Below are 19,216 nucleotides of genomic sequence, written 5' to 3' on the forward strand. Positions count from 1 at the left end.
AGGGGAGGCAGGTGTCAGAGCAGCACAGATTTGCACCTCTTTAAAGCAGTCATGAAACATCACACCATTAATGGCTGGCATAGCTGCCAGGTGAAGGTCTGTATCCTCTCAAGAGACTCCACTGACTAATTCAGGAGCCTATTTGAGCCAGAGATCACAACTGAAAAAGTGAACACTCTTCATAATGTATAAATAGCAGGAACACAAAGGTATGACAGCAGCAGAAGTTTGGCATCTTATGGGTTTTGTGCATCTTACTCTAAAAGGGGGTTTATGTAGGGGGGTTTTGGGTAATTTTTTTCTTTTAGCTCAACTGTGTCAGAATAATTTTAAACAGAAAACAACTAGACCAATGGGTTTGCATGGCCAGAAATTGCAGGAAACAGTAGCAAAATTTTTGTCCTCCCCAGGCCTCTTTCTGCTGTAAATGTAGGAGTCTCTTGAACTGGTGGCTCAGTCTGCCCTGGAAACCACACTCCATTTTCTACCTCCATTTTCCTCCTTTCCTCAGGGGCAGATTGATAAAAGGAAGTCCCCCAATAAAACAACTCTGAAAAGGTGAGTATTCATAAAACTAAAATGCAGGCAGTGAATTGTAATGGGTATCAACTCAGAAAAGTCTTTCAACTACACTGAGTTATGCCTTGTCTTGTCCCTCCAGTAACTACTACAATAACATTTTAGTACTCATTTTAGTTTTTGATATAAAATAGGTTGAGCTATTATTGTTGGTAACACATTTGCATGTGTGTCCACTATAGTAAGTATTCTGAATGTTCTAAAAAATCCCTTAAAATAATTTATTCCCCAACAGCAGTTCCAAAATATTTTGTCTTGGATTCTGCCTTTTAATTTCTGTTTGTTTGTTTTTACTAAGAATAATCTTACTGATTTGAGTATCTCATAATGGAAATTATTTGCATTTGTAAGCTTTTTTAGGTGCCTGACCTTTCCAAAGCATTGGGAGACTGTAAATGGCACTTTGGAAAATGTTGCTATGATAAGATATCAGCTATGTTAACTGCTGCTTGACAAAGGTTAAACAAATGAAATATTGGTTGCTGTATTTTTAAGTTGTCTTCCTTTATATGAGTATTGAATATCTTTATTAAAAGTTGAAAAGGTCTTCCAAATAGAAATCCTCTAATTTTGATTTAAGTGGGATGAATTCTCTGTTTATAATAAACTTATGGGAGATTAAAACCACACACAAGAAACCCACAAAAATTCTCTACTATAAACCCATAGGTATCTTTGTATCAATCCCTAAACATATAAAACCAGCACCAAGAAGCTAGTCTTCATTTGATTTTTAATGAGGAGAAATGTACCATGCATGCTCTTAGATATCTCGTGAAAATCTGACCATGAACGAATGATTAAAAATTACAAGCATTTATGACTTCAAATTAATTGCTTTGAAAGCTGTGAAAGAAACTCAGTTTATAACCCCACAGTCTCACATCTCCAATCTATTCATTACATTAGTGTACAGAGAAGTAATTTTGCAATGGTTGTTATAAATTTTTCTAAATATGCCTAATGTGGTTAACTGAAGTATGTGCTTCATTTATTTCTGTAGTGAACACGAATAGTTGCTTGATAGGGTTTTTTTTATGATAAATATAAAATTTGTCTACTATTTATTTTCCAATATTTTCAATTGTTGTAAACTGGCTGTTGGAATGACACCAGCATACTGGTAATTTAACATATAACTAGGTGAAGGACACTTGAAGCAGCTGAAATTACTGATTCAGTAGAAGGTGACATTTGCTGCAGAGCTCCAGGTAAAAGCTCAGAGACCTCACAAACACAAAAAAAATCCTGTAAATTTAAATTTGGGGTCTACTGAACTGAATGCCTTCTCTTTCCTTTCACTTCCTAGCTCCATGGTTCTCAAGAGTTACCTCTGAGCAGTGAAACAAGTGTTTAACATCTGGGATTTTTTGCATTTGGTCTTTTCTTTGTGTATATTTTCAGACTGGCATGAAACCTAAGTATTCAATAAACTTCTTGTTTCAGGTGATATTTTACTGTCTTGTGTGGAAAAGAACAAAAGTACCTAAGTAGTCTATTGTCACAATTTTATCTCAGGCAAAAGAATAAAAAATTAAAAGAGGACAGATTGTGGAAAATACTGCTGTGTTACCTTTTGTTTAAAAGCATTCTCAGACAGGTACAGGACACCAGTTCTGGTTGGCATGTGAACGTTGAACACACTGTCAGCCTTATTTGTCAATATGAAATTTATACTAATAACCATGTTTATCCTAATAATTCTCAAGCCTATACCAAAACAAAGGACTGCATTGACCTATAGTTCATCATGCCTTCATTACTAAAAAAATACTATATGAAGCTTTATAATACATGCCATATGTAAACTGTTGGAATTATTTTCATTTTTTAATATCAATTATGCTGTGTGGCATCAAGTTTAATTTCTGTGAACATTATTTTTTTATTTCCAAGTTCCTCAGATATTAAATATGTAAAATTATATAGGTAGCAAATTGAATATTTATTAAAAATACGTGTTGATTACATCTTGAGATTATATAGACTGTGTATTCATCCATAATATCTTATGAAAACAGACAAGAATAGCACTTCAGAATGCACAATCTGGAGTCTCAGTGTTACTCATATGTTAACAAATGTAAAAAAAGATCCTGTTCAGCTGATTGCTTCAAAATATTCACACTACTAGGTTCTAAGTATAAGAGTTTATCAAAAGCATTTAAACCTTAAACCCTTCAGACCCTCAGTGTTCCTTCAAGCAACCTTGTATTTTCCAATGACCTGACAAGCTCTCAAATCCCTGATAATTTTTGCTATTAAGAATGCATGCAGATTTAGATGGATTTTTCAGAATGAAACCTGTGTGCAGCACCAAATCTAAATCCAAATCCTCAGTATGTCTGAGACAAAACCAGTGTTCAATGCAGCTTCATTCTGCTTCTTTGAACCGCATGAGCACATGCTGACTTAACCTATAGGGCTGGAAATCATTTATCCTAGAGCTGGAAAACAGAATAATTCCTGTAAAAACTGTAAATTCCTGGGTAAAAACTGTGCTAATGTTTGTCATTTCTCCAATGCATTATTCTTGAAATGAGCTTTATGTATGATTAACTTTGCAGCTTACAAGAGAACTGTATCCCTATGGCAAGAAATTCTGGAGGAGTTAGTTAATTTAAATGAAGTTATAAATGATGGTGACAATAGTAAACTTTTGAGTTTGACATTTGCTGTTTAATATTTTAATACTTGTGCATAGCACCATTGTATGATGATTTGGGGTTTTTTTTTTAACACAAATAAGCACTTGTTTGTTTTTCAGCATCATATATGATGAAGTCCCTACATATAATTCAGAAACATTAGGTACAGCTTGAAGCAAAAAATCTGGTACAAATTATCACAGAACAATATGATTCCTAATTTTTTAAATGTATAAAATTAAAGTTTTTCTAGGGCTACAATGTCACATGAAAAAATGTACTAAATGTGCCTAAATTGCATTTATTTCTGTGTGTAATTAATATGATCTTGGTTACAATAATTTCTATCCTGCAGTCTGCCACAGAGCATTCCTAAAAAGGTCTTGCTGCATCTCAGTATATTTCACTCCAAGAATAAGGAGCATATAAGTTTTGATTGTTTAAGTCATAAATGATCCAGTATAATCCAACTGATATGCAAAGTCTTCTCTCATATTATCAAAATAAACTGGGTTGTATTGCACAAGCAATATGAAATAGAATATTCTCATATATCTAGTCTGTACATAAAGAATCAAGTTGGCATAGTTGCAGAGATACTGAACAGACATTTTTGATTTCACTAAATCCTGTTCAGATGTTTAGCACAGATAAGTATTCTATATAGCATCTAGAGCAGACATTTCTCAATGGATTATAACCTAGCACGAATAAAAAGGTTTTATTCTTCCACCATTACATCAGATACATATGTCCCAGAAAAAGCATTGATAAAGTGGGATAAAACTTGAACAAATGCATTGTCAAATTTTGTCCATATGTAAATAAATAAATAAATATAATATATAGGGAGAGATTAGTTTTACATCTATACGTATTTATTCTCAGACACACACAAATGCATAAAGAGAGAAAAAGAAGGCTTTAAAATATATATGCTATTTTTAATATCTTAATCATGACCTTTTAGGATTTGATCAAATTAGGAAAAGGAGTGGAAGGAAAATCAGTTGACACATTGTCACTGAGCTTTAACCACAAACTTTTCCTTGGTGCAGTTGAACATTTCTTACTCACTCACTGTCCCTTCAGTAAACTCTATTGGGCCCTTCATGGACAGCCTCAGCTACAGAATAGTTGGGTTAATGTAATCTGAAGGTTAAAAATTTTAAGATGGGAGTGTGGGCTACCTTGAAAACACTTTTTTTTTTTCCCCAAAAAGTTAGATTTTAGAGATTAAAACTTCTGTTATCACCCTCTTTACTAGATTTTTTATTTTTCCTAAGTTAAGACCCTTGTTTGGAGCCTACTTTCATTTTTTGCTTCTGCCTTTGTAACTTGAAAGCTGAAAATGCCAAGAATAAAATTAAAAGATATTTTCCCTATTTAAAGTAGAACATGTAAAAGACTGTGTGCAATTTTGGTCAGGCTGCATCTGGCTTGACAGAAAATAACTGTACATCCATGCTCAAGTAGGTATTTTGATGTTCTGAACTTCCTAATAGCACTGCTTCAGAGAAATAAAGAGAACTTTTTTTAATAAGTTCTTCCCTTCCAACTAAATGATCCTGTTTGAGCACATTTATAAAAAAGCAGATAATAAGACACTTATTAAATTTGCTTACACTTAGTAAAAACCCCTCACTGCTGTTATTATTGCTGCTTCTGGCACTTCACAGGCTCTCCATTTTCAATGTGTCTCTCCCATAATGGTCCTCAGAGCCTACAACAACAGGGCTTGAGCTGCTTGGCATATCTAACTGTTACCATTGACAAAAACACAGCAAAATTACCAGCAAAATGCAAACTTCTGCCCCAATCAGATAAATATTTCCCTGTGTAAGATTTTCCTGAATAGTTGGTTTATATTTTCATTTATATCATGGCAGGAAAAATTGTCAAAAACACTTTTAGTTTTGTTTCTTTATTTGTTTTTGTTTGTTTGCTTGAGGTTTTGTTGTGGTTTTGTTTTTTTCCATATGCTCATAGCATATACATTCTTTATCCATTTACACTAGATATAAAATATTTCACTTTTTATGAACTAGCTGGCAGTTAAGTCATGAACTATGTGAGATTTTAAGCAAAGATTTTTCCTAATGTTTCACTAGGTGAGTATAGTCCAGGAATTGATATAATATAAAAATTGTTTCAGAACAGTGAGGTTATAAAATTGTCAATGAAAAAAACCTCTTAAAATATTAGCCTGTTTAGATCTAACTTTTTGCAATAAATAGTTCAATCAGAAAAAAGTCTTTTAAGTTTTCTTTTTTTTTCAGAACAATCCAATTTGTTTTTTGAAAGGATAATCCAAATTCTTAAATAAATATTAAATAAATTAGATGGCACTGGGGAAGTAAATTTTGAATTTGCAGTTTTAATTATTCCCATGTGTAACTGTTGCCCATATTACGTTAATCCGATCATAGAATATATCAAATAGCAAGTGTCCAATTGGTACACATGATCAAAAAAAGTTTGATTTTGTTCAAAGACAGTTGATGTCTGTCTTTTATAATCATATAAATGTGAAATTCTTCATATAATGAAACAAAATATATTTGTATTGCAGAGTGGATAGAACATTTACATGTAATCTGAAGAAATTAAAATTCTCAATATTCTTTCAATTCAATCTCCATCCTGAAAGGAGTCACTGATTGCTAGTTATTGCATATCACTTTAGTTAATTTATTTATACATCTACTGATTAATCTAGTTAAGGATGGCTTTTGTCAAGGTCAATTTCTGTGGAAGATTTTTATGACAATGTGGTGCTATAAATGCATCAGCATTCTGCTGATGGGGCAGCTGTTTTCTATTACTGCCTTAGAAATAATATACTAAAGTATTTCCATTAAATTTTTTCCTGAATCTGTGCAGGGAAGGGTGAGAAAGAAGAAATCCCCAATTCACTACATGATAGTAAATTCAATTTTATCAAAATAATGTCCTAGATAAAAACACTACTTGGTCACAAGTAATGTTTTGGATTGGATGGAATTTGGGAAAATTCACTTTATTCAGATGACAGAGAAAGTCTCTTGGTTCCTGTACAAACTTACCTTTAAGGTCCATTCATATTGTGCTGGAAATACGTTATTCCTTTTTTGTTTGATTGTTTGTGGGATTGTTTGTTTGTTTGTTTGTTTGTTTGTTTCTCTTTTCTAACATCACGCCTACTTACCTAAAAATAATTCAAAAATAGTTTTATATTTCTGGGTTAATTTTGGCATGTCAAATTACAGCCTTGTGCAGAACCAGGAGACACACTGAAAAAGTGGGGAGGACAGAGGCTAACTAGCTTGTGATATGTTTAAAATAATTATTTTAGTTTCTGTAATTTTTTAATCCAGATCCATTATTGTCTGTTGTGGAATCACATTTGTCTTCTTTAGTAATATGACACGAACCAACTGGTTCCTAAAGTCAGATTTTTTTGAGTCAGACTAATAGTATTCTTTCTTTCCTTGAGGGGGGCAGATATTGGGCAGTGTTGGTGTGAAAAACATTGTAACCTGAAAGATGAATCTGAAAAGACTCAGAAGTTACCAATAAAAAATCCTGGAATATAATTTTAAAAATAAATTTACAGATAATGGATATAATATACTTCTATCATAAATACATAACATCTGCATGACTCTATAATTAAAAATATTGTACCCAAAGTCCTAGGGTAACTATATATAAGGGGTAAGGTTAATTAAATCCTTCCTGAACAGATCTGTGTTAATGTTTTTATGTTTGTGTTTTCATTACTATTACAAGGGGATCTTATGTTATCAGGGATTTGTACATTTGATTTGGTTAGCATGTTGAAGGTAAGAAGAAGGATATTGTGGAACTCAGTTCCTTGGTCACTGTGCTCCTCATTCCCGTGCCCTGTCTCCTGCTCATTGCAGCTTTTCTCTCCTGGCCCACGCTGCTGCCAGACCACAGAGGGGCTCAGAGCAGAAAACACTCTGCATCTTCCCACAGCTCCAAGCTTTGCAGGACACAATCTTTTGAAGAGAGTATTTAACATAATGTTTTATCTGGAGATGTTTCCAGAGAAGTAGTTTGTAGTGGGGTCACATATCTACCTTAAAGCCTTTTTAACAGGAGAAAATCTTGAATGTAATTAGAATTTTTTTATCCCTGCAACAGGATTAAGTAATTGATTGCAAAATTGGAAGCGAAATAACAAACAGAAAACATAAAGTCCAGAAACTTATCTTTCTTTCCTCCTCTAGGTTTTTGTACTTCATTCCTTAGCTCTCCCATGCTATTTTACATGAAAAACCTTTGAGAAATTAAATTCTCCTTCAATTTTTATCCTGTCCTTCTATCTCATCCATTTCTGGTTACTATTCGGTGAAATAAACAGATATTTCTGATGATATATCAAGATACCTCGATATATCAAGATACCTGTGACTCTCTAAAGTGACTGTTTGCAGCACAGCCACGCTTCACACACACCCAAATACCAGCTGAAGAGCCTGACCTCTTTTCCTCTATCAGCTCTGGATACCTTGAGCATGACGAGAGCCTGTGGGTTCCTAGGATTGAGGTGTGCAGATTCTCCTGCTCTGGTTTCTCACCTTTTGCCTCAGCAAGCCTGACTTAAGCCATACCGGTCACCCCTTAGAGAAACTCCTCCCTGCAGTCCCATCCTGCTCTGATGCTGTTTCATGGAAGCCAAGCAAGATAATAACCCAAAAGGATTGTGATCCCATGGCTTTAGTTTTAACTGCTGTGTGTGGAAGAGCCCACAATGCCTCATGTGTCCGTCACCCAGCAGTGCTGGAGCCAAATGAATGAGATGTGTCTTAGATATGTCCTGGGAGCTGGATACACCTCCAGTTAGATACTGCATGGAGGTGTTTCTGTTTAAGAACTGAATTCCAGTAGCTCTTTCAGTGGAAATACACTGTTATTACTGTGATCTTCCTCAGAAGTGTGCCCAGCACTGCTCCACAGGGGAAGATTTGGAGGTGAACCATCACCATTGACTTTTCAGTACATCCTGTGCACCTGGAGCTACACACGTCCCTGTAAGGTAGGTGTGACCTCCTGAACATTCCCAGACACACACACACACATAACCTCTTTAATTTCCAACTCCAGCTGGAGGACTGTGATGTGAGAAGGACAGAAATGTGGCAGGAGAGCAGGGATTGCCCCAGCTCCTCAGCAATTTGTTATCTGCTAAAGAAATCCTGGACTGCCCCAAGCTCCTAGTTCCTTGCTCTGTCTTCACTTTGGGAATAGGACTACCACCCATTCCACTTCTCCAGCATCCACCAGCACTTTTATTTTCCAAGTAAGGGACAAACACACCATCCCAAATACATTCTGGAGGATTAACATTTTCTGGCAATGTTTAGACCAGTCACAAGATGAGACCACCCTAAGTCTCAGCTGAGTAGGATTCTCCTGGCTTCAACAGCTATCTGAGTGAACCTTGGCATTATTCCAACATTTAAATATTCTGCATCTCTGCAAGGTATGAACTGACCCCCAGAAATGAACATTGGCTTTCCTCAGGGAAACATAGACCTTTCAAAGGTTATCCAGCAGGACTAAGGCATTAAATCTAAGTGCAGAAAAACACAGTTTTATGTTAGGGAACCATCAGTTTTTTTCACTTGTTCCAGTTCTCACAGGTTTTTTACAGGCTTTTAAACAACAAATTAATATTTTCTTGTATCTTCTTGATATAAGGCTAAGTACTGTAACATCACATTAATTTATGGTCAGACTTTCCCATCCATGTCTGAAAGTGATGTTTTCAACTTTACTCTTTTATATTCACCAAAATCTATTTAGTTTTCTGAAAAGTGTCTTTTTCAAACCCAGTTCTTTTCAAATTATTTGATTTTTTAGAACTATGAAAAATCAAAACTGAGATTAATTCTTAAACTCATAGAAAAAAGCTTCTAGCTGGCCATTAATAATTACACTCTTCTTGAAATAGTCTCACCATAAAGTATATTTAGCAGGACAACATCAAAACCCAGAAAGGTTCTGCCTTTTGGTTTTGTTTTTTCTTTTATTTCATCAAAAATATCTCAGTAAGCCACATTAGTTAAAAAAACAAATATGCAGTCACTTTGCTCTCTGTTCCCTAGTCTTGTGTTCAAACAACCTAAAATCATTTAGGGCTGGCATCCAGGAAAGATTTTCTGAATCAGTGTATCAGAAACAATACCTTCAGAACAATAGAAAGCTCTAGAAGGAAACATGCTACACGTCTCCTTTTCTATGCAATAGTTTCTAAAAAAAACGGTATATCAGCATATCAGAAATTTACCTGCATAGCCTGAATCATTCAAAGTAATAGTTTACTAATATCAAAGAAAATATGAGTTATTCTCTGGCCACTATTAGCCATAAGCTGGTAATCACCATAAAATGCTCTGCCAATGACTGTCAGAATTAATTTGCAAGCCTTCTGCTTTTTCTGATGTTGTGTTGCAGAATGTACTGAGCTTTGCTTGCAGAGTTTTTTTCTATGAGATTTATATATATTTTTTCCTACGAGATTCGTTTCCACCAGATTGGTTTCCATTTTCTCCTGTAGCCAACATGCCAGAAAATCTATCAATAGGTTACTGTTCTGACACCAAAGCATAATTCCAATGGAACCTACTGTTTGTTTCTTACAAGTTGTCCTCATTGCCAATCCACAAGAGAGATAAATTGCTATATCCTGCAAAATCTAGTAACACATGCACTCAGTTTTGGAGCCCTCATTACCTCTGCAGCAGTAGGACACAAAAATGACCAATCATAGCCACCATCCACTAGACTAGAAAAAGTGAAACAAAATGCTTTCTTCATGCATCAATTTCTCTTCATTCATACATTCAGAATTATCAGATGCTACTATGATAACACTACTGTTTGCTGGATAATTTGCCCAGCACAACCTTTGTAATTACAGAATATCTTTGCTGCCAACAAAGCACAGAAGTCTTCTGAGCAGAACTTAAACTACAAAATCCCAATGAATCGCAGAGTAAGTATGTATAAATATACAGAGAAGGGAAAGTTTAGGAAGAAAAGTTCAGATACTCTGGTCACTGTTTGACTTTCAGCAAGATAAAACCTAGTATCAGTAACCAAAAGCTCAGCATTCAGTATTAATTATTAAGAATTTTTTTGTCAACAACAATCTTGTCAATGATATAGCATACATCTCTGCATGGAATCAACATGTGTCTAATGTCTTTTCAATTAAATTATTGATGTCAACATGCCATCACATCACCATTAACACATCAAATTCCTTCATACAATTTGAACAGAGGTTATGTTTGCTACTTACCTAACTGGGTCTCCTGAATTGTTAGCTTACTCTCCAAGGGGTGTAAAAGCTTTGGTGGTTTATCTGTTAGTGGCGCTAGAAAAGAAAGAAATTCACATATGTAGTGTTCTGATTATTATTGGGTAGACTAAGACTTGGTTTTATACCTATTATTTCAAAAAGGCTTTGGTTTTCTTTTGTTTTAATAATGTTCATGCCTTCAGTAGCTGTAAATGTTTTTGCTTAGACAGTAAATATAGCACCAAAATTAAAGGTCCTTGTATTAAGAAAGTAATTTCTTTGAACCCCCACAAAAACAAACAAAGAGACAACAACAACAAAAAAAAAAACACCAAAAAAGCAACCAAGCAATAAAACAAAACCAACCAAAAACCCCAAACCAACCAACCAACAAAACCGTAAACCAAAAATGCACTGACATTGCAATTTTCTCTTTTGGTAAATATTATTCAGAATTTCAGTTTGTTGTGATATTTAATTACTTTTCTGTAGGGTATAGTCATTAAAAGGTAAAGAACATAAGTTACTGTAAAACAACTTAGAATATTTGATGCTAATTTTATTTGAAAGATAGTCCCAACACTGAAACTTTGTAAAGTGGAATACCATATAAGTTTTCAAAATCCAATGAATGGATACAGTGAAATAATGTCAAGATTCCTAATACAATGGCTTCTCTTTTACCTTTTGGTCTACCCTGAAATAATATTAGTAGATTTTTATGCAATAATGGAATAGAATGAGTTTTGTAGTAGTAAAAAACCCTCTGAAGGTTGTTGAAATGTGTTCAAACCATGCATGTATATAAATCCTCCTATTCTACTAAATATAACATCTGCTTACTTGATTCATAGAAGTGACATTGATTATTACTACTTTTGTTGTTGTTAGCAAGTGTACTTTTTACAGTGTCTGAGAGATGAGTGCATGCCATATGAAACAAAAAATAATTTTTCCCCTTTAATTCTGGTAGTAAACATTCATGGGAAGTTTCCAACTTTTCTAGTCACCTGCAACATTTTGATATTCTGCTTTTCAACATCAATTCATACTTCAGTTTCTAACACAGATTATGGGCTGTCGCAGATTTAAAATACATTTGACATTTTGATATAGCTCAGGAATATTTGTTCCCTTCAACTTGTCAAAATCAATGCTCCTTTTCTTACTGACACACACACATACCCATATGTGTATGGGCTTAATCTACTAAACACACTTGTCTCCTGTCAGTGGAATAGCAGGAGAAGTTTATTTGCATTCTCTTCATTATGTTTCCTCTGGTCTTTTAGTAAATTATCAATGTTCTTTAAAAGGTACAGCATTAATTTCAACTTTGCAACAATTAGAGAATGGAACCATTATCAACTTGTGTTTCTGCTTTACAGACATTATCCTTTATATGATAAAAGCATAAACCCACTCAGTTGGTATCAAAGATGTTAACCCATCGACCTAGCAATGAATCAAAATTCAGGGGAGTGGTAAAACACGTGTTCTTGGTCAAAAACCTTCTCTCAGTTCATGCTTCTTACAGCTCCTAGTGTCTATGGGAAATCATTCTGCTCTACAGGCTTTGGAGAGAGCTGAAAGATTTTTGGCAACATCTCTGGCTTGCTACTTTTCTTTACACCAATGCTAATTCTTTTTATCTGTTTTTCTCTCTCTCTATTTTTTTTTTTCCTTAAAGGCTAAAGTGGGTGGAAAGGAAAAGGATTCAAAATATATTTTCTTCTTAAACTGTAAAATTCGTCATTCCCATTTCTTAACTTCTCTGTAAAGGCTCATAATTCGTCAGCACATTGCCATTTTTTCAACATCGACTATGAATTTAAATTTAATTTTGCATTTCTGTCATTCTCAACTCAATTATTATTCATCAGATAATGTCTTCTGAGTCACTGTTTTTCTAAATCTGTTTTGAAACTGCGAGCAAAGTTCCCCCATTGTAAGTAAAGATATAGTAGCTTGTGGAGTTAATATGAATGCAATGAATAAGTAGATTAAAAACCAGCATTTTTTCAGTTTAAGCAAAGACCAACATTACTTTTATGATCCTGTATCTCAGGTCTCTACGAAGCTTTCTACTTTAAAATTAAAAGACCCAGGACATGGAGAAAAATTATCCTTCAACAGAAGTATGAAGTTGTTATAAAATTAATGTCCAGTTTAATTTATGAGATTTAATACATAATTAAACAAATAAAATGCTACTGAAAACAATAAGTTAGACACATAACTGCTGCATCAGAATCATAGGAGCATGTAGGTGGAAGGATCCTTTGGAAGCTGTGACCCAACCTCCTGTTGGAAGCCAGTCCAATAGAGCAGGTTGTCAGGACCTCCTCCAGTCACATTTTGAAGATCTCTGTGGGTGCAGATTTCACCACCTGGGGTGTTCCAGCTGCCAACCACCCAGTGGCCCTGCACTGAACTTGGTTCACTACATCTGTCTTTTTGAACAGCAAGAAGCTGAAAATTTCTCAGTGTCCCAGGTGTGGCCCCAGGATGGGGAAGGATCACCCTCCTGGACATGCTGGCTAAAGTCTTGCCAAGAGCTGTGCAGTTGGGATTTACCAACTCATGCTCAATTTATTGTCCACCTAGACTGACAGGACCATTTATGCAAAGCTTTCTCCTACTCAGTCAGTCCCAGGTTCTGCTCTGTTGCACGAGATTATTCCATTTCTAGACCACGATGCTGCTTTTGCCTTTAATAGACTCTCAAGGCTTCCTGAAGGAGCATCTCTGTTCTCTACTATTTCACCCATTCCTCCCATTTTACTTAGAGTGCACTCTGTCCCATCCCCCAGGAGTACAAAACCTCCCTAATCAAAACCTCCCTAGTAAAACAAAGATTCAACAGAAGTTAATTGCATCATGTTCTTATTTTAAAAGAATAGTTACCAATGTTTGTAACCATAAGACTTTATATTTAGTAAGAAATGTAACTAAAAATTCTAAACTGGGGAAAGTATCCCAGCATTGTATTCCTTTAGATGTCTACCAATCTCACACTTTTGTATGTCTCTCCTATAAGCAATCACATTTTCCAGGGCCAACTCCTTCACCTGTCTAGAAAAGTAAAAATATCTTTGGGTACTCTTCATTCTGGAGCTTTAGACTGTAGGGAATTACTGTGAATAGGAGTTATATAAGCAAGGAAAAGAATTTAAATAACTATACGTGCTTAAATATCAAATTTTCCAGGGTGATCTGAAACTTTTCCTCAGTCAAACAGGGCCTTTAGTGTCTGTTATTTGATCCATTTCTAAGCCTGAAAATGTATGTAAGTTTGTTCTGGCATATTAATTCCAGTGGACTGAGGAGGAGGTGAGAATTTCTCTAGCTGCCTCCACACCTCTCAAGTGTACACTCTCCATTATGGAGAGTCAACATTAATGGACAACACAGAGTTACTGCAATCTTCATTTAGTTTAGAATCTCTGGAGTAGACCTATGTATCTCCTATAAACTTTTTCATATCCTTAAAATCATGCAGAATGACTTAACTAAACCATATGAGAGTCTGATGAAAATCAATATTATTTTCAGACAGATATATTGAGCCACAGTTATCTACTAAATTGAACAGCAAAAGCATAATTTAATACTTTCTTACTAAAATTTTACTAAATAGCAAGAACTCAAGAAAATTCATAAAACTCACAACTACGTCTGGTCTCTTAAATAAGTTGAATAACTTTTATTCTTTTTTTTTTATAAATAGACGCACAAAGGCAATAATTTTCGTGTCCTACAGAAATATCCTCGATTTGAAAGTACTTCCTGTTCTGTACTGTATGCAGAGAACAAAAATCCTTTGAATATGTTTAAAAATATAAAGAGAGGACCCTCTTCCCACCAGGTAGTGCTTATCAACATGGCTGTCACACAGGAGGAGCAGAGCGCTCGGGTTCCTATTCTTGCATGAGAGAATTCTCAAGTCTCTTGGCAAGAATCTTAGTTCCTGGATATTATTATCTACTCATGCATGGATTCACTTCTCCCTTCCTCCCTCTTGGTTTTTTCTTTCTCTTTCCTTCTCACTTCTTTTTGTCCTTTGTTTTTCACCACCCTCGCACCACCCCTCCTCCCTCCAATGTCCACCCCCACCACTTTAGAATCAAGGAGTCATTTTAATCAAAATTGGTATATTCCTCTTTAAAAACAATGGGAATTGATAGGTCAGTGCCTTTTAAAGAAAAGCTGTTTGATCATAAATCAAGTTTACAGCTCATCTTATGTTTGACTTCTGAACCATCATTGATGAATGGTTTGAAAACAAATATGTGTCAAACTTGAAGTAAACTAAAGCTAAAAAATAAAAAAGGTGAAGTAACCAATTCTGAAGATTTATTAAAAATTAATATACAACTTCAGAAATACCAGTCAGCTGCAGACATATTGATCCTGCTCAGAGAAAAAGTGGCTAAATTCACATTCCGTGTCTATCAGATTGGATGTACATTTAAAATATATTGAACAATTTTTCTGGCGGTAATGAAAGTGAGAGCCACCACAATCAGTCACCCTGCTGGAAACCAGCCAGAAGACAATATTTTTACATCAGCCACTGACTTCCATGCTCCTCTTCCTACGCTGCTGCTTTAGCTTTAGATGAATGTGGTCACATGATAGGTACATACACTTGCTCTGTGCAAAACACCATCATTTGGAGAGACCAGCCAACTGCTGGATTTTAACACATGCAATGAAGAAATCTTAATTCAACCTGTATATCAAAACAGCACTAATCTGGGCATCAAAATGCAGCTGCCTCAAAATGAACAAACTTAATAATAGGAAAAAATATAATTTCAAAGATCTAGGTTTATGTGTGTTTTATGAAGTGCTCTCAGATTCTCCCTTGAAAATAACTACAAAAAGGTTTTAATTTGTTAGAGGAAGACAGGGTTTTCTGGAAATGTCTGAAAATCAGAAAGCCAGTTTATTGTCTGGACATTTCATTCCAGGCAAAAATTCACAGGAATAGTTGCCTAACTTGTCCAGCCTGAGTTATATATATTTTAGAACATTTCTGGTTCAAAAGTTTTATTGAAGTAAAAACTACATTTTGAGGATGAAAATCCTTCTGATCTTTCTGAGATTTGAGATAATGCAATGAGATTAAACATCTTATGTTTATGAACTTATACCGTTTTAGAAAAAATGACTGACATGTCCCTGGAAGATTTTGTAACTATAGCACAGGATTAAATAGGGGGAAGAATTCATTGCTGTGCAAAGGGAAAATATTCCTACACTTTGAAATCAAAGGACATCAGAGACATAGAGTTCTTTTCATGAAGTCTGCGCTGTTTCTTTGAATTCAATCCACAGTTCAAAAAGACTCCATCTCTTGGTTTGTGTTTAGAAACTTAAGAGAATTCCTCACTTCCATGTACTTTCTTGCTAATTTTCTGAGCTTGTGTTTCTTTTTCTCCTATATTTGTTGTGCCAATTTTGTCATAGACTGATAATTGTGAAGACAAGGTACTTCTGTCAGGTGAGGGATATCTGAGGAGGATATAGAGGAGGTCTGACTGTAAAGCTGAACAAGCTGCCCATAGAATCCATGGCTTCCCCAACCCTGGAAATGTTCAAGAATACGCTGGATGGGGCCCTGAGCAACCTGATCTAGTGGAAGGCGACCCTGCCCATGGCAGAAGGACTGAAACCAGAAAATGTCTGAAGTCCCTTCCAGCACAAACCATTCTACAATTCTGCAGCAGAGGCAGCACTGCTCTCAGAGCTGTCCTGGGCCTGGCTGTCAAGTGCATGGGGTGCACTCACCCTTCCAGCTATCTCATCTGAACATTTATTCAAGCATTGCCAAGCATGACTATCTTAGGCCAACATCAGTGGAGAAGGTTTGAATCTAGAGTAAAACAATGGACTGGGGTTTAGGTTCCTATGTTAAAGTGTCATGAGGGGGCTCTGAAAATAAAGCACTGTCATTGGAAAGCCCTCAGTTATGAAAAGTTTATATTGATGGCCCTATTCAGGAATCATAAATAATTATAATAATAGATGGAAAAATTATAGCATTCCAGCTGATAATTGCAGTGCCTTGAAAAACTCTGATGCATACTTTTATGTTTGGTTTCTTTGTTTTAATAGAAATGTCTGAAAAAGAAAATGCAGTAATGCCATAGCAGTAGTCTACAGTAGATTGCAATAAAATTATGTCCAGCCTGAAGCTACAGTCTTGAAACATTAATCTACACAGTCACTGTCCAGATGAGTGTTGATACTGAGAAATCTGAGATTCTGGAGAGTAAATGTGAGCTGAGCAAAGGTATTTTTTTCCTTATTTCTCCAAACATAGCTATAGTCCTATGTATTTGGACCTATCAATAGAGACATCAATACCTTTTAAAAACCAAATATATGCCAAGGTCTTTCATAAGAAGGGAATTCTTTGTACCTGCTTGAGACTTAACAGCCTTAAATCTCTCCTCTCAGTTACATTCAGATTGGTTTTCACTCACAAGGGCATCATTTAAAGTCACATATGCCATGAATTGCACAGCAGCCCTGTAAGAATATTCTGCCTTGCTGTGTGCATGCTGAATCAAGCAGTTCAAACTGGGGGCAGATACTTATAAGGACACTCAAGTTATGTGTGCAAAGCCATAGGCATATGACTGTAAATGAGCTGTCTAATGTGACTTCGTTTCCACTACGACTGACTCAAGATCAGCTTTTATCTTCTGAAATGTTCCCATAAATCTTGCATTGCAAGACAAAAATGTCTCTCCTTTCAGTTTATGTCTTTCTCATTGTCTTCTCCTTACCACACATTAAAAACCCACAAAAACAACAAAACAACAATTCCCCACCCCTACTGCTTTGGGCATATAAATGAAAATGGTTTTTATTGTTTCCACCTAATCATTTCTTCTGATGATTTTTGCAAATGGGCCATAATCTTTAATTTTTTCAATAAGCATTTTTTTCAAAAATAAAAACCTTTATAGTCCTTTGAATAGAATATCAGCCCTTCCTAAAAGAAAGTGCAGAAACAGCTAAACTTGTATTCAATAAAGTGGTTGCAAAAGTTTTCATGATGCATATTGAGAAGAGACATTACTAAAATGAAATATAAAAGGTGGGAAGAATATTTGCAAGAAGCCTTTTAAAATGTTTTAAGCCTGTGAGTCCCCTGAGATTAACAACACACTAAATACTGGAGAAGGGTAAATGAAGCCAGATGTTGGGGTTTTCATTATCTGCTCATCTCTAATTGAATCTGATGTGACACTTGTGCTATCCCTATGACTTCAGAGGAGATGTTAGTTTTCTTGAACACACAGTGACATTTCCCAGAGATCATCTCCATGGAAAAAGTACAAATAATCAAAAGGTTGCCATGGCAGATGTTAATGCAGTCTTGAAATACAAAAGGACAAAAGAATATATGTAGCTAAACAATCGAGTGAAATATCAGCCTAATATCTTGAGATGCTCTTGGTCTCTTTGTGTGGCAGATTTGGGATTGATATATTGATTTCATGAAGAAAAAGGGAAGGAATAAAGCAAAGCTTTAATTTTAAGAGACTTTTTAAAATTACAGTGACAGGATTTCCCATCTCCCACAAAATACCCCAAACAAAAAAGAGACCCATAGTACAGAAAGCCAGATATAAATATTAAAGTATCTAAAAAGATCCAAAATATTTTTTCTCCTTTGCCTTTAGTTTCTCTACACCACACCACTGTTTTTTGTACAAAACTGATTTCTAAAGCAAGATAATGGCAATGAGATTTCCTAAGTAGGGTTATTAAAAGGATGTCATGCTACAGCCTGGTCTACTTCCATGATCTGTTAAATTTTTCCCTGCACTTGGGTATTAGAGGTATCAGATAATCTGGGGAAAAAAAAGAATCTTGTTTTTACAAAAAGTCAGATTATATATTTTCAGTGCATTTTTTTAAAATAAAATCTCTTGTTAGAAAAATAATTGAATGATATATCAAGGAGCATTTCCACCAGCAACTCCTCTGGTGTTTCAGCTTGATGAAGCAGCTCACCAGCCTGTCATTCAGCAGCAATGCAGGGAGATCCTGTAAGAGGATCTGCTCCTGTGCCTACCTGTTAGCTCAGGCCTTTGCTTTGAAGAGTCTTTAGGGAAGTGGTGTGTTTATAACTCTTGTATAAGGGTTGTGAAACAAATAGAAACACACAGTAGCCCCCAATGAGGCTACCTAAAAAGATGTCATATTCACCAAGCTAAACATATTTATATGAATAATAATGATTTAGGCAAACTTATTAGAAAAGCCAGACTAAAAAATTATCATCAAGCAAGCATTCTGCATCACACTATTAAAATTTCTCTGCATATCATCCTAAGTTCTAGCATGACTCATTCTGGGATGAATGAAAGATTCATCCTCCTCATATAGTTAACCTGTTCTCCTTCTTTTTATCTCTAGGTTAAAACACAGAAAATATGGGGATGGAAGTATCATAAGGCTATAGCTTCCATGACTAGAAAAAATATATATTTTTAACAATTACTCCATAATTCTTTCCAGATGACCCCAAGATTGCCTCATTTATATAGTCCAATTATTCAGTGATACTTACATTGTCTTATTCAGCCCTACCTTCACACTTGTCATTGAATATAAGTATTTACTATTATTTCTTGTCCTCAATATTTTC

The 19,216-nt window shown here is 35.2% G+C and overlaps 1 protein-coding gene across 3 annotated transcripts in view; it reads right to left on the bottom strand.

Annotated features, from left to right (window-relative positions):
- Positions 1-19,216, bottom strand: part of IL1RAPL1 (interleukin 1 receptor accessory protein like 1) — a 668,131-nt gene that overhangs the window by 150,913 nt on the left and 498,002 nt on the right. For all 3 annotated transcript variants that reach the window (XM_063182325.1, XM_063182330.1, XM_063182319.1), the window contains one exon: positions 10,543-10,617. In XM_063182325.1, coding sequence (XP_063038395.1) covers positions 10,543-10,617 — 75 coding nt within the window. The remainder of the gene's footprint in view (positions 1-10,542; positions 10,618-19,216) is intronic.

Source organism: Melospiza melodia, chromosome 2 (genome assembly GCF_035770615.1).
Source record: "Melospiza melodia melodia isolate bMelMel2 chromosome 2, bMelMel2.pri, whole genome shotgun sequence".
Classification (NCBI taxonomy): domain Eukaryota; kingdom Metazoa; phylum Chordata; class Aves; order Passeriformes; family Passerellidae; genus Melospiza; species Melospiza melodia.